The sequence below is a fragment of the Phyllobates terribilis genome, unplaced genomic scaffold (assembly GCF_046119375.1).
Source record: "Phyllobates terribilis strain yellow unplaced genomic scaffold, ASM4611937v1 Scaffold_7__3_contigs__length_470593459, whole genome shotgun sequence".
Classification (NCBI taxonomy): Eukaryota; Metazoa; Chordata; class Amphibia; order Anura; family Dendrobatidae; genus Phyllobates; species Phyllobates terribilis.
The window spans coordinates 433,215,562-433,231,745 of record NW_027362767.1 but is presented as its reverse complement, the minus strand read 5'-3'; the positions used below and the strand labels follow the sequence as shown (position 1 = coordinate 433,231,745).

The following is a 16,184-nucleotide window of genomic DNA, read 5'->3' as shown; positions in this document are numbered from 1 at the left end:
AGCGCAATTTGACTTTTGGAGCTAATTTTCCATTCAAAAAGTAAAATGGCGCTCCTTCCCTTCTGAGCCCTGCCGTGTGCCCAAACAGTGGTTTATGACCACATATGAGGTATCAGTGTACTCAGGAGAAATTGACCAACAAATTTTAGGATGCATTTTATCCTGTTACCCATGTGAAAATTAAAAAATTTAGGCTAAAAGAAAATTTTTGTTAGAAAAATAAAAATGTTCATTTTTTTCTTCCATGTGGCTTTAGTTCCTGTGATGCACCTGAAGGGTTAATAATCTTCTTGAATGTAGTTTTGAGTAGCTTGAGGGGTGCAGTTTTTGGAATGGTGTCACTTTTGGGTGTTTTCTGTCATGTACACCCCTCAAAGGGACTTCAAATGTGATGTGGTCACTAAAAAAAATGGCTTTGCAAATTTTGCTGGAAAAAAGAAAATTTGCTGATGAACTTTGAACCCTTCTAACTTCCTACCAAAATTTTTTTTTTTTTCCAAAATTGTGCTGATGTAAAGTAGACATGTGGGAAATGTTATTTATTAACTATTTTGTGTCACATCACTCTCTAGTTTAGCAGAATAAAAATTCAAAATTTGAAAATTGCAAAATTTTCAAAATTTTTCCCATATTTTTGATTTTTTCACAAATAAACGCAAATATTATCGACCTAAATTTAATACTAACATGAAGCGCAATATGTCACGAAAAAACAATCTCAGAATCGCTAGGATCCGTTGAAGTGTTCCAGAGTTTTTACTTCGTAAAGGGACACTGGTCAGAATTGACAAAAATGCCAAGGTCTTTAGGGTCAAAATAGGCTGGGTCCTGAAGGGGTTAAACTGAATAGTATATACCGTCCGCTGCAAGAAAATCAGCCCGAAACGAACGTCAGGTCAGCTCATCTCTATTCAACATCTATAGGAAATACTGAGCCGAGGGAAACGTTCCCTACTGGATCTCCTATAGGAGACAGGTGCGTCGGTGAAAACAAGAATAAATAAAAAATATCTGACAAATTGCCCTAAACTTCTTTCGGACATATTGCGCCTTCTTCAGGACGACGCGCCCAAGATCGAGCGGATGTGAGGAATGGCAGGTGAAGGGGAACGTCACAGCCGATGGCAATGGAGGCTCCGATCTTCTGCTCCTAGAGATTAAATGATAATAAGAGTCATTTATATCCTTCATGTCAGAGGTCGAGAGTCTTTATTATCAGGGTCCGGATATTTACCTACAGTTATAAATCAGGCGACGCGTCCGAAGCTGTGAAAAATGCAAAAAAAATATTTGTCTTGTAAAATAACAGCAGAAAAACTGAAGAACGACATTGATAAATGCAGAAAGGATTTCATATCTGCTTCTCCGAGCTCCGTCTGGGCCGTTATTATACAGAATATAGCACTTATATAATAATCTTCTCATTGGATGAGGCGGATTTTCTTGCTTTTTCTTGGTCACCATTATGTTATATTCTAAGGGGTGATAATATGAAGCCTTAATGCAGCACATGGCCCCGAGCTGTGATTTTAGGTTTCTGGTTGTTAAACACTTAATAAATGAGAAATTTTGCTGCAAAATAATATTTTTTTTTTAGTAACGGTCAGAAATCAGTTCTGAGATTTGCAGATTAATAAGGGACGTAAGTTTTGGCCTACGAGATTTGCAGATTAATAAGTTTTGGCCTTCGATTACTTGTTATTATGTCGTATTCATGGTCAGATCTTACTCCACTGAACACGGTGTATACTATATACTTGTAGGACCAGCGGACGCCCCCGGTGGTGATATTACTACACTATTAGTCCGCCATCACAGTGGCGGTGCGGCGGAGGGAAGGACATTTCCAGCCAGAGAAGATCTGTAGATAAGGCGTTTCTTCTTGCTAATCTATGACAGATCCTTACAACTTCCCGCAGTCCTAAAAACTATCTAACCCCCATCACAAGTGCCCCGAACTAATAAAAGTACCGTATCTAACCATCACATATGCTACCGCACTGGATATAAATATAATAGCAGTAATACCCCAAGACATACTGAGAGGGAATGTAGATTGTGAGCCCCAATGGGGACAGTGATGATGAGGTCTGGAATTAATGGCGCTAAATAAGAGACTAAAAATATGTATATTAGACCCATAATAGTGAATGCCGGGATCAGAGCCCAGAGCTGAATACTCACTGCCGGCTGCCATGTAATTCTGCCTTTCTGAAATAAGAAGAGGAGATGGGATTAAATACAGAAAACTCAGGAACAAAATTAGTTTTAAGAAAGTTACAAAGATCCTCTTTCCTTCTGAGTATATAAGTGTATATATAATATAATTTTCTACAGATAACACGATCATGGAGACGTTTATTTCTCTACTGTATCTTGGACTGATTTGAGCTTCTCTCATCTTTCCTCGGCTCTCAGTCACTGCCTCGGACGTCTCGGCTCTCGGTCACCGCCTCGGACGTCTCGGCTCTCGGTCACCGCCTCGGACGTCTCGGCTCTCGGTCACCGCCTCGGACGTCTCGGCTCTCGGTCACCGCCTCGGACGTCTCGGCTCTCTGTCATCGCCTCGGACGTCTCGGCTCTCGGCCATCGCCTCGGACGTCTCGGCTCTCGGCCATCGCCTCGGACGTCTCGGCTCTCGGCCATCGCCTCGGACGTCTCGGCTCTCGGCCATCGCCTTGCACGTCTCGGCTCTCGGCCATCGCCTCGCACGTCTCGGCTCTCGGCCATCGCCTCGGATGTCACGGCTCTCGGTCATCTTCATTCACACATCACAGTGACACATCCGGCTGACGCCGTGTTTTCTCGGACAGCACATTGACCAGTAGAGCTTCATTCGTCCATACACACGTCCATTGTAAGAACAGATCAGTGTCGGCTCCGAGAACATCGTCTTCTCAGACGTTTTACAGAATTGGCCATTAAAGTCAATGGGAAGCCATTAAAAATGGATAAAGGAAAGTTCAGAAAGACTAAACTCCTTCTGTTTTTAAAAACAAATGAGAAATGAGAAAAAAAGAGGCTGCAACACGGAAGAAAACCGTAGAAGAAACAAATGACACAAGGATGAAAAACCGTCCATGTTACACAGATGAGCGACTGCAGCTTCAGGCCGGGATCATCCGAGTGTCTGAAATATCATCTGATTTTATTCATCAAAAACCGACTATTATCATCCATATTCCCTCCGTGTGTCATCAGTATTATCATCCATATTCCCTCCGTGTGTCATCAGTATTATCATCCATATTCCCTCCGTGTGTCATCAGTATTATCATCCATATTCCCTCCGCGTGTCATCAGTATTATCATCCATATTCCCTCCGCGTGTCATCAGTATTATCATCCATATTCCCTCCGCGTGTCATCAGTATTATCATCCATATTCCCTCCGCGTGTCATCAGTATTATCATCCATATTCCCTCCGCGTGTCATCAGTATTATCATCCATATTCCCTCCGCGTGTCATCAGTATTATCATCCATATTCCCTCCGTGTGTCATCAGTATTATCATCCATATTCCCTCCGCGTGTCATCAGTATTATCATCCATATTCCCTCCGCGTGTCATCAGTATTATCATCCATATTCCCTCCGCGTGTCATCAGTATTATCATCCATATTCCCTCCGCGTGTCATCAGTATTATCATCCATATTCCCTCCGCGTGTCATCAGTATTATCATCCATATTCCCTCCGCGTGTCATCAGTATTATCATCCATATTCCCTCCGCGTGTCATCAGTATTATCATCCATATTCCCTCCGCGTGTCATCAGTATTATCATCCATATTCCCTCCGCGTGTCATCAGTATTATCATCCATATTCCCTCCGCGTGTCATAAGTATTATCATCCATATTCCCTCCGCGTGTCATCAGTATTATCATCCATATTCCCTCCGCGTGTCATCAGTATTATCATCCATATTCCCTCCGCGTGTCATCAGTATTATCATCCATATTCCCTCCGCGTGTCATCAGTATTATCATCCATATTCCCTCCGTGTGTCATCAGTATTATCATCCATATTCCCTCCGCGTGTCATCAGTATTATCATCCATATTCCCTCCGCGTGTCATCGGTATTATCATCCATATTCCCTCCGCGTGTCATCGGTATTATCATCCATATTCCCTCCGCGTGTCATCGGTATTATCATCCATATTCCCTCCGCGTGTCATCGGTATTATTATCCATATTCCCTCCGCGTGTCATCGGTATTATCATCCATATTCCCTCCGCGTGTCATCGGTATTATCATCCATATTCCCTCCGCGTGTCATCGGTATTATCATCCATATTCCCTCCGCGTGTCATCGGTATTATCATCCATATTCCCTCCGCGTGTCATCAGTATTATCATCCATATTCCCTCAGTGTGTCATCAGTATTATCATCCATATTCCCCCGTGTGTCATCGGTATTATCATCCATACTCCCCCGTGTGTCATCGGTATTATCATCCATATTCCCTCCGTGTGTCATCAGTATTATCATCCATACTCCCCCGTGTGTCATCGGTATTATCATCCATACTCTCCCGTGTGTCATCGGTATTATCATCCATATTCCCCCGTGTGTCATCGGTATTATCATCCATATTCCCTCCGCGTGTCATCAGTATTATCATCCATATTCCCTCCGTGTGTCATCAGTATTATCATCCATACTCCCCCGTGTGTCATCGGTATTATCATCCATATTCCCTCCGCGTGTCATCGGTATTATCATCCATATTCCCTCCGCGTGTCATCGGTATTATCATCCATATTCCCTCCGCGTGTCATCAGTATTATCATCCATATTCCCTCCGCGTGTCATCGGTATTATCATCCATATTCCCTCCGTGTGTCATCGGTATTATCATCCATATTCCCTCCGCGTGTCATCGGTATTATCATCCATATTCCCTCCGCGTGTCATCGGTATTATCATCCATATTCCCTCCGCGTGTCATCAGTATTATCATCCATATTCCCTCCGTGTGTCATCAGTATTATCATCCATATTCCCTCCGCGTGTCATCAGTATTATCATCCATATTCCCTCCGTGTGTCATCAGTATTATCATCCATACTCCCCCGTGTGTCATCGGTATTATCATCCATATTCCCTCCGCGTGTCATCGGTATTATCATCCATATTCCCTCCGCGTGTCATCGGTATTATCATCCATATTCCCTCCGCGTGTCATCGGTATTATCATCCATATTCCCTCCGCGTGTCATCAGTATTATCATCCATATTCCCTCCGTGTGTCATCAGTATTATCATCCATATTCCCTCCGCGTGTCATCAGTATTATCATCCATATTCCCTCCGTGTGTCATCGGTATTATCATCCATATTCCCTCCGCGTGTCATCAGTATTATCATCCATATTCCCTCCGCGTGTCATCAGTATTATCATCCATATTCCCTCCGTGTGTCATCAGTATTATCATCCATACTCCCCCGTGTGTCATCGGTATTATCATCCATATTCCCTCCGCGTGTCATCGGTATTATCATCCATATTCCCTCCGCGTGTCATCGGTATTATCATCCATATTCCCTCCGCGTGTCATCGGTATTATCATCCATATTCCCTCCGCGTGTCATCGGTATTATCATCCATATTCCCTCCGCGTGTCATCGGTATTATCATCCATATTCCCTCCGTGTGTCATCGGTATTATCATCCATATTCCCTCCGCGTGTCATCGGTATTATCATCCATATTCCCTCCGCGTGTCATCAGTATTATCATCCATATTCCCTCCGCGTGTCATCGGTATTATCATCCATATTCCCTCCGCGTGTCATCGGTATTATCATCCATATTCCCTCCGTGTGTCATCGGTATTATCATCCATATTCCCTCCGCGTGTCATCAGTATTATCATCCATATTCCCTCCGTGTGTCATCGGTATTATCATCCATATTCCCCCGTGTGTCATCGGTATTATCATCCATACTCCCCCGTGTGTCATCGGTATTATCATCCATACTCCCCCGTGTGTCATCGGTATTATCATCCATACTCCCTCCCTGTCCTGTGGAATAACATTGGTCGGTGCGCTCTCCGATCTTCACATGTCGGCATTCGTAGGTCTGAACGCGCTCTTAGGCTGCGCTCACGTATATCCTTTGCATCACTATGAATGGATCATAACTGATGGCCGCACTCATGTAAGGCTGTGTGCACACTACGTCTTTGCTCCAGAGTCGTCAAGCTTTCCTTTTTCCTGAAGCTGCTTTGCTGGCGGCTTTGCCGTATTTTTCTGCGTCGTTTCTCTATGATTTCCATTACAGCGGTGAACAACTACTAAGTGGAAGAATGATCATTACTTCTTTTAAATTGCTTAAAAGTAGTAATAAGTCATGGAACATGTGCACAGCAATCTTGTTTTTACATTGCTGTGTAATATGTTCATTTTTTGTGGCGGTTTTGCAGCGCTTGTTCATGCGGATTCCAGGCAGAATACACCTGAAAAAGTCGTAGTGTGCACATACCCTTAAAATCCATCACTATTCACGGCCAGGGGCTGGACCAGAGCCAGGTCCGAACCTCACATGAAACGTTCACAGCATCTTTGTTAAACGCCAGATGGAAGGACGACTCAGTGACAGCCCCATGTGAACACAGCCTTAGTACCCGTCAAGACTGCAGCAGTTTGAATGGTCTTTACTGTGTGTACAGTGATGATCCCCTAATTTGTGGGGGGTCCCGCTGCACTGAGCCCTTTATTCCTGTACTTACTCATATATATAATGACTCCAGCAATGACAGGTGTGAGAATAAGAACGATGGAGGCCGCAGAGATGATCACAGTCAGATGAGAGGTCTGAGGAGGTTCTAAAGGATAAAAGGAGAATCTGATATAATGATCTGAAATGACCTATATACACATATTGATCAATTTCTGAGAAGCTAATGTCACCTTCCTACCAGAAACTGTCAGTGCACAATGTAAGGAGAGTGAGCAGGAAACAGACCATCCCCGCCCCCAAAACCAATGTCACTCTCGGGGGCCAGCACTGGTCTCTGTTCTCTCTTCGTGCCGGGTTATCTCCTTACAATGCACACAGACAGTGCGCTCTCTTGCCGACTTGTAACTTCTCATCACAGACGACGAGGGAGCGCACTGTCACTGCACATTGAAAACAATATTGCACAGTGACATGATCCTACTGAGCATACGTCGGAATTAACAACCGACGAATGCCAAGGAGAGCAGAGACTAGTCGAGGCCCTGAAATCGACATACTGATGACACTTTGTTTCAAGGTCGGGAAAAAGGCTAAAATAAACTAAAGAAGTTAGAGAGAGTAGAGAGGGAATGGTAGGGACGTCTTAATTAAATCATATTAGAAAATCAATTAGATTGTTACAATTAACAGACCGATATTTAGAATTAAAGTAGTGTTAGTTTCGGACCACCCTTTTAACCCTTACACAGTATTACTATTGTAAATATATTACATTTTTTTCCAAGATTATCAAACCATTGAGTGACTTGACTAAAAAGGGGCTGACGTTGTCAACTGGATACCTCGGGGAGTCTAAGCTTTCCTTTTTGTAGTGGAGGTCGATGCCTCAGAGGTTGCAGTTGGAGCAGTGTAATCACAAAGTACACCATCTCTTACTCGGCTCTGTCCATGCGACTTCTTTTCCAGAATAATTACATCTGCATAGAGAAACTATGATAACTGTAAACTGGTTTCATCTAGTAACATCAAAACCTAATCAAGAAATGTCATTATTTCATTTTTTGATGAGCCTGAACCATAGGGTCTCCTAATAGGGGCTACCTACATGAACCTGTTGCATCTTTACCTGAACCATATATCACCATGTGCTCCTGCAATCATTCAGCAGGTGGCAGTGGTGAGGAAGGAGGCATCATGGCCAAGAGCTCCAGGCACTGTGCAGCTGGAGTTACTGGAGTGGCGGGACCTGTGGCACCACCCAGCTAGGCAGGAGGAGTGTGTGTACGGTACAGAAGCTATAGCTGTAGCTAATGGGGCAGACACCCTACTGTATACTGCTGGGTGTTGACAGTTATATAAAAGTTTATCCTGACCCTGGTCCTTGTCTCCTGCTTCACCCAAATATCTGACCCAGCTTGTTTGATACCTGTTGCTGACTCTGAACTTACTTAACTATCGATTTGCCTCTGACTCTGTCACATCCTTGTCCTGACCTCGGCTATCTCCTGACTTTGTCTCTGACTCCTGATGTTATCCTGTATCTGGCCTTCCTGGTTTTGACCCAGCTAAACGACTCTTCTCAGCCAGCTCACTCCACCGGCCAGCAGCTACTCTGTGGACACTAGCTGGAGGACCCCCTGTTGTAAGTCCAGATCCCTATATAAGGGTTAAAGGGTGAAGGCCACGGTACCTGCTAAGCAGAATGGTTTATACAAACTCTGTGCTTGGAAACTCCATTAAGAGCTGCCAATCTTCCATGTATGATTAACCCTTACAGCTGTTTTATTGCAGACAATTAATATGGCTGCACTTCCATCTAGTTAATTTTGAAAAAAAAAGGCAACAACAACAACAAAACTTAGACAAAACAAGAAATGCTGCTATCTCAGTAAATGAATGAAACACTGCTACTACAGTGATGGTCAATGGGAGGAAGAAAGAAGAAGAAAGAAGGAAGGAGGAAGGAGGAAGAGGAGGAGGAAGAAGAATCATCTACAGAGGTTGCAGATCTCATACATTTTTTCAGCAGAGCCATACGTGTTTACATTGCAACGGGGGATTCACATGTGGAAGATTTTTTTCCAGAAATTTCTACATGCGGAAATCCGCGCTATTCATCTGAACAACACTTACAACTGTTATGTTCTGCAACTTAGAACTAAGGAATAGGAGGGAAAAGCTGTCCCTGCACTGAGACTCAGCTTAACCCTATGCTGGGTTGGGTGCCCTATTCCTTGTGAATAGCCCCACTGAAACTCCTGCACTGAACTCAAACGAAGACCTGAAGGAAGGGGAAAGGGGTCCCTAAAAGATCTAAGGACTGGGAGCAAAAACAGGAGGCCTCCTAACAGAAAAGTTAGTTGCAGAAACGAAGATTAAAGGGAACAAAACTGGTGGAACAAGAAGTCCCAGGATATCAATTGTCCAAAGCACAAAGAACTTAACAAGGCAACTTAGCCAGAGCACAAGCATAACAACACTGATGTCCAGCGGGGAATGGTAGACAGATGCTGAGTAATAAAGAGTGAAGAGATCACGTGGCCAAGACACCCAGCACCAGAGGAAAAGACTAGAAGTTAGCAAGCCACAACAAGATGGCCGATAGTAAAACAACATAGATTCTAACAACAACAATATCTGCTATTTGTGAATCCACCTCAAAGGGTAATATCCACAATAAAAATCCTCTTAAAAATTTGACATGCTGCGAATTTCACAATCTGCACCAGAGGTCATTTTATCCACCAAAAAAATTCTGCAATGTATAAATTAGATTTTTTAAAGTCTCGTCTGCGTAGCTGGTGCCATATTACAGTCCATATTACAGTTTTCCTTCTGACATACAGGCCACATAGATCGCACTCACCCCACACGATGTTCAGCTCCTCCTCCAGGCTGCTGTGATCCACATAACAGGAGTATCTGTCGCCCTCTTTGGGGGTCACTTCTGCGCTGACCCTGATCTGATAGGTGCCATCAGGATTGGGGAGGACGTGTGTGGTCTCATATGAGTGAACCTCGTCCTCCCCGTTCTTCATCCACTTCACATCCACAGCTCGGGGGTGAAATCCGTACACCTGGCAGTGAAGCTTTGTGACCTTTCCTGATACCCGACCTGTGACCTTCACCCTCGGCCGAACTAAGAGGGAAAATAAAAAACATAAAATCAAACCTATATTGACACCAAAGCCTTTAGCACCTATGAAATCTACTTTTTATGCCTGTAAAATAATCATCATGGGATGGAAATCCACTGGTCTTCCTCGCTGGAACAGTAGATCCAATTAGTGACCTTATATGTCCCCTACTACAAAACCCTATGTATGAACCAAAAATGCCAGATTTGTTGAGATTGGGTCAACAAGGGATGGGACAGCCATGGGTACAGTGACATAAAATGCACCAGTTATTTCAAGAAAAAAATCCTCCTCCCCCAAAAACAACTGTAGCTAGCTGGCTTTATGAACATCGAACTTATGAAGGCTTTTGGATGTGCTCATGATTGAATTTACATTTCACGTAAGTCAGTGTTGTTGACAAAGTTTGCATAAATTACTCATAGACTGCGAGTTCCGATTTAAAGTGTGGCTAAGAGTTTTTATATGTTGTAGGTCTCTTCATTACAAATAGATTAATGGGGTTGCAGGTCCTGAGACCCCAACAGACTCTCAAAAATGCTAAGAGAGGTGCGCTGCTCCGGAGTCAGAAGCAGATAGCTCCTGCCTATATACAGAATTGAGTTTGGAGCCAGTACGAAGCCTATGCTTTCTATTCCATCCAACTCCAATCTGCATCCATGATTTCACCACAATGGCCAGATTGTATCCGGGATTATAATTCATGGCAGGGGTTGAGCTCTCAGATTAGGTCCTCCTGCCTTACAGTGCTATGCAGAAAACTAAAGTGTGGTACATAAAGCCGGCCGTGCGCATGGTGCAGATGGCAATGTACAACGCTTACTATCCCGATGTGGAGTCCAGACTGGCAAATCCCTCCAATTTCAAGGTCATAGAATCCTAGAATGTTAGAGTTGGAAGGGACCTTCAGGGTCCTCGTGTCCAACCCCCTGCTCAATGCAGGATTCACTAAACCATCTCAGACAGATGTCTGTCCAGTCTCTGTTTGAGGACTTCCATTGAAGGAGAACTCACCACCTCTCGTGGCCGCCTGTTCCACTCATGTAGTAGGGGAGATGTAGGGGAGAGCCCCATTCCCTCTGGAAATGAAGGTGCCCACGTTGCACCAGGGCAACATCTTTTTGGGGAGGTCCCTCAAACAACAAAGAAGGTAATAACACAGAATGTGCAGAGTGTGCGAAATACGGGGATATGAAAGGACACCATGCAACATTGAGAAACCTGCTCTGGAAAACATGGTCTCTATATCAAGGAACGTTTCAAAGTCTACCACATATCCATTGATTGTTCATCTTATTTCTGATTTACACTGTTCTTGCATCACCTTATTAACTTTTATATACTCAACACAACTTACATATTCCGCAATGACCCCATATAAAGCTACTATCTCATTATCTCCCCAGATCATTTTATAACTTAGTGTCACGTTTGGGGGGCTTCTTAATATTTGGTCACCTGACACCCATTCCAGCAAAAGCTGCTGTCCAAAATGGCGCGCCTTCTATTCTGAGCTATGCAATAAATTCACACCACATACTGACCGACTGGTGAACTCAGGACAAGTCACATTCAAACCATGAGCTTCTTTTCCTCCCGTTATGCCTTATGAAAATGAAAAACTTGGGACTAAAGCAATTTTTTTTGTGGCAAAAAGACATTTTTCATTTTCACTCCTCTATTTTTTTAAATTATGTGAAATGCCTGTGAGGTCAAGATGCTTGCTGCACCCCAAGATGAATTAATTAAGAGGCGTAGTTTGTAAAATGCAGTCACTTTTGGGGGGAGGGGGATGTGCTGTTCTGACACCTGAGGGTCTCTGCTAATGTGACCTGGCGCCCAAATAATATTACAGCAAAAATCTGCACTTCGAAAAAGCGCTCCTTCCTTTCGAATCCCTGTCGAGTGCTTAAACATTAGTTTCTCACCACATAATGGCTGTTGCCATATTTAGGAGAAATTGTGTAACATATTGGGAGATCGAGTGACTCCCGTTACCTCTGTAAAAATAAAATATTTGGGGCTAAAGCAACATTTTAGTGGAAAAAAAATTCAATTTTTCATTTTCACGCCCCATTGTTATAGAACTCTGTGAAGCACTTTGGGGCATTTAAGATGCTAACCACATCCCTAGATAAATTCCTCAAGTTTCCAAAATGGGGTCTCTTGTGGGGGGTTTCTGGTGTTTTGGTACCTCTTGGTCTGCATATGCGACATGGCATCTGCAGTCTATTCCAGCCAAAATTGTGCCCAAAATTAAAATGGCGCTCCTTCTTTTTGGAACCCCGCTGGATGCCAAAACATTAGTTTCTGACCACACATGGGGCATTACACAAGTTTTGTGAATTTTCAAAGCTTTTATGTCAGTGTTCAGCTGTCTCATAGAGAACACAGAGCAGCAGAGTGCTCCTTTGTATGTGAGAGACGACCAAGAAAACTGTCGGTTGAAATACCAGCCGGACCATCATTCAGCAGACAGTTATCTAAAGTGTATGGGGTGCTTAAGGTTTACAAAAAAAAACTCTTTGGCTTTTATTACTTTTGCCCTCAGATTTTTGCCTGACCCCAGGGAGAGAGACTTAACTGATTTAACTGATAGACATCAGCAATAAAAATAACAGAAAGTCACAGCCAGCAAAAATGTTTCTATGACACAGTGACATACTGCTATAAATGGCAGACCACATGGCCACTATGGGGTCTCTGACTTTGACCTGTGACAATGAGTGGCTTCAATAGGGGCAAAATTACTTTTGAAATGCCCCAATTCATGTCCGTCGCCCCTGTCTTTAAAAGTTGGGAGGTATGCCCCTCTGTGACTGCCAATGCACTGTGACCTCACCTACTTTACCAATTTATCTTGTTTTGGAGGGGGAGGTGGAAGCCCAATTAGGACTTTTGCTATGGTGCCCCTTCATTTTTATGTATGCCCCTGAACTGACATAGCTTCACAAGTCCAGAAGAAACTGATGAATGTACTTTTTTTTCTTTTATGATAGCTATTTTCAAAGGGGACTGTGGCCTTATCAATCAGGGTTGGGGGTTGGAAAGGTGTCTTGGCATCATCATCATTGCATTCAGGGGAACAGTGTGTGGCACTATTAGAAGTTTATGCAAGTTAGACAAAATGTGTTGGTGCCAAACTCTGCAGGGATGTATCAAGGAGAAGTCTTATTGGTGGTCTGGGCAAGATTGAGAAGAAAGGTCCTAATTTACTTTCTTTGAATCCACTTCTAGTTTTGCTTTCAAAAACTGCATCAAAATGCCACATGTGAAGCATTATTACTACCTCTCCGCTCCAGATCTTCTTTTCCGAACTTAATGAATTTCTTCAGACGATCAATACAGGTATTCTCTAGGAAATTCTTGGCTGCCTCCCCCATTCTTACATTCAGACTGTTCCATCTCTGTGTGGTGATCTCAGCCTCACGCATTGTAGGGATATAGGTCACTCTCTGTGTGTCGAAGAACATGTACTCTGTCCCATCATATCTGTACTGCTGATACCCTGAGACGCTGCCGTCATCTCTCAGCTCACAGCTGGTCATCACCTGCACAATATGTAAACCTGCACAAAAGACAGGAACAAGTTACACGCAGAATATGGACACCATATTTACCCTACCTAAGAATTATGAAAAGGGATGTGATAAATGTATGCTTCAGGAAATTGCAGAGTAGTCTCCACATCTTCATGCACATTGTGCTTTTCTGCAATTTCTCCAGATGTCTTTTGATGGACTACATAAGTGGTGTCACCGTCAGTGCCATCTCCACTTCAAACATCGCTCTTTAAAGGGAATCTGTCACCAGGTTTTTGCTGCCTAATCTAACAGTAGCGCAAGGATGGTGCACGATGCTGTCACGTTCCTACCCCTAAAGACACCAATCGTGTTATGTGTTGTAGTGTAATGTGTATTATGTTTTGTGTCTTTGTATATATTGTGTAGTGTGACTGTAATGTAACGGTAATGCATAATGTTAAAAGGTAGTGTTAGAAATGTACAGTATATGTAGATAGGTTACTGTAGTTTAGCTAGTGACATTAGGGTAAGATAGGATCGCATTACTGTTTGGGACTAGCCTATAGTGGGAGGGGATTAGTGTTTGGAAAAGAGACTGCTTCCTGTAGATAGTTTGATTTCAAGTGCGAGTAGGAAGTGCAAAGTGAGCAGAGCTGCCTTAAGGGTGATCCTGAGCAAGAGGAGACTAAGGAAAGGGGAATAGTGGGATCCTGAAGTAACTGACGAGAGTGTTTTTTCCAGAAAAGGGTCCTTGGAAAGGACGTTGAGCCACGAAAGCAAAGAGATTTCAGACCCTGAAGGTAATGGACCTAAACAGGACTGAGTTCGTGGGACTAGTGGGGGTCACGAGCGGTAGATCCAGGGCGCAGTTAGTGAAAGGAATAGGAAGCGAAACCGCTGAGCGAGGAGAAAGACGTGCTGATCATGACTGTGGCATAGAAGATGGGTTGTCACGAAGTAGGGCCAAACAGTGTGCCTCACTAGCCCTAGGGTACACTACAGAGGAAGGATACTGTGTGAATGAAAATGCTTTGTGTTATGCACACGCCCAGACTGACTGGCGTGTGCGTGTTTAGTGATCCCACTGGACCATAAACCAGAGAGTGCCTGGAGGGGCGTAACTAAGTATCTACCCGATCCGACCAAGGTCGCATGACGGCTAACGACGCCAGTGCACCAGGGAGGAACCGAGCAGAGGGACCAGGTGCGACTCCAGGTCAGACCCCGGACATGGCTGTTGACCCACACCGGGGAATACAGGAACAGGCAGGTTAGAGCACAGGCTAGGTAGGGTCCAGTACGGACTAGGAGACGGGTTCAGAGCCGCAGATGCGTTAATCAAGCAGAGTAAAGCGAAACCCCAAGGTGGGGTGGACAAGGCTGAGCAGAGGAAAACCGCAGGTGCGGTGGACAAGGCAGAGCAGAGCGAAACCGCAGATGCGGTGGACAAGGCTGAGCAGAGCGAAACCGCAAGTGCGGTGGACAAAGCAGAGCAGAGCGGGCAGAAACCGCCAGAGCGGTAAGTAAGGCAGAGCAGAGATAAACCGCCAAAGCGGTGAGCAAAGACAGAGCAGAGGGGACAGGGCTCTGTTCACACGGAACAGACTGGAAGGGAAAGGCAGAACCTGATACACACAAGGTACTTGCAAAGAAGTAGCGAGTGGACTCCAAACTCACAAACAGAAGTACAGCGAAAACGAGTAGGAGTTAGGTGCAGGTACAGACTCTGCAGAAAAAGAGAGGAAACGGACAAAGGGACAAAACAGGTAACAGGTTAGGAGACAGTTCAGACAGGAACTGTACTGCAACGAAATACAGGAACGAGCCTAGGTATAGCCAAGAGCTGGTTCAGACACTGCAGCAAAAGGGAGGAAACTGACATAGAGACAAAACAAGTAACAGGTTAGGAGACAGTTCAGACAGGAACTGTTACTGCAGCGAAATACAGGAACGAGCCTGGGTATACGGCCCCCAGAGGCAGAAACGAACAGGCTAGGAGCGTGTTCAGACAGGCCTGGAAATACAGCCTCCAGGAAGGCGGACAGACAGGCAAGAAAACACAGATAACAGATCTAGGTATGCGGCCCCTAGAAGGCGGGACGAACAGGCAATGGTACAGTTCAGACAGGAACAGCTACTGAAAGAGATACAGGAGCCAGTCTGGGAATACAGTCCCCAGAGTGGCGGAAACAGACAAGAACAGAACAGGACAGGACCTGGCACATTCAGAGTCAAGGAGCACACTGAATGAAAGCGTTGCTCAGGCATCAGCTTCCAGGTGAAGCTGGTTTAAATATCCAGTGACAGAGAGCAATAGGCTGAGGACGCATTAGGGGTGTGCCCACAGCAGCTACAAGAATCAGGAAGTAACCGGGCCACCGCCCTAAGCAGTCAGAACAGAGACAAACAGACAGCATGAATAGAAGCCAGGCTAGCAGACTGGACTGAAGATCAAGTTTGCGATCTTGCATAGTGAGACATAGTGCACTATGCAAGCCCGCCACCAGGTATGTTACACTTTGTACTGTAAAAGAAAAGTCCATAAGACTTTGTGCCTGCTATCCCTTATACCTAACCCTTACCAAGTTACTGTTCAGTAAAGACTTTATTTTTGAATGGAAGTCTCCTTTTTTGAACGATGGAACATATGGTCCTGGCCGGACGTACGGCCCTCACAGCACTAATACCAACACCAAGATAGGACCTACACTTTCATGTAGAGTGCCAGGGTGTAAAAGGAGGAGACGAGTGCCTTGCCCATGGCTACGTCGCCGCGCCGCACTACAGCAGCATAATGTAAGAGCAGAGACTGATGCCAGCAATGTG

General features: G+C 44.5%; 1 protein-coding gene across 2 annotated transcripts in view; it reads right to left on the bottom strand.

Moving 5' to 3' along the window:
• Nucleotides 1–891: 891 nt before the first annotated feature.
• Nucleotides 892–16,184, bottom strand: part of LOC141155261 (class I histocompatibility antigen, F10 alpha chain-like) — a 28,855-nt gene continuing 13,562 nt past the window's right edge. Inside the window, exons 3-8 of one of the 2 annotated variants that reach the window (XM_073642060.1) lie at nucleotides 13,124–13,402; nucleotides 9,564–9,836; nucleotides 6,747–6,842; nucleotides 2,185–2,211; nucleotides 1,235–1,266; nucleotides 892–1,150 (exon numbers count right to left, since the gene is read on the bottom strand). In XM_073642060.1, coding sequence (XP_073498161.1) covers nucleotides 1,241–1,266; nucleotides 2,185–2,211; nucleotides 6,747–6,842; nucleotides 9,564–9,836; nucleotides 13,124–13,402 — 701 coding nt within the window. In that variant the 3' untranslated portion in view covers nucleotides 892–1,150; nucleotides 1,235–1,240. Of the gene's footprint in view, nucleotides 1,151–1,234; nucleotides 1,267–2,184; nucleotides 2,212–6,746; nucleotides 6,843–7,539; nucleotides 7,675–9,563; nucleotides 9,837–13,123; nucleotides 13,403–16,184 lie in introns of those variants that run through there. The other variant, XM_073642061.1, reaches the window with a different exon arrangement.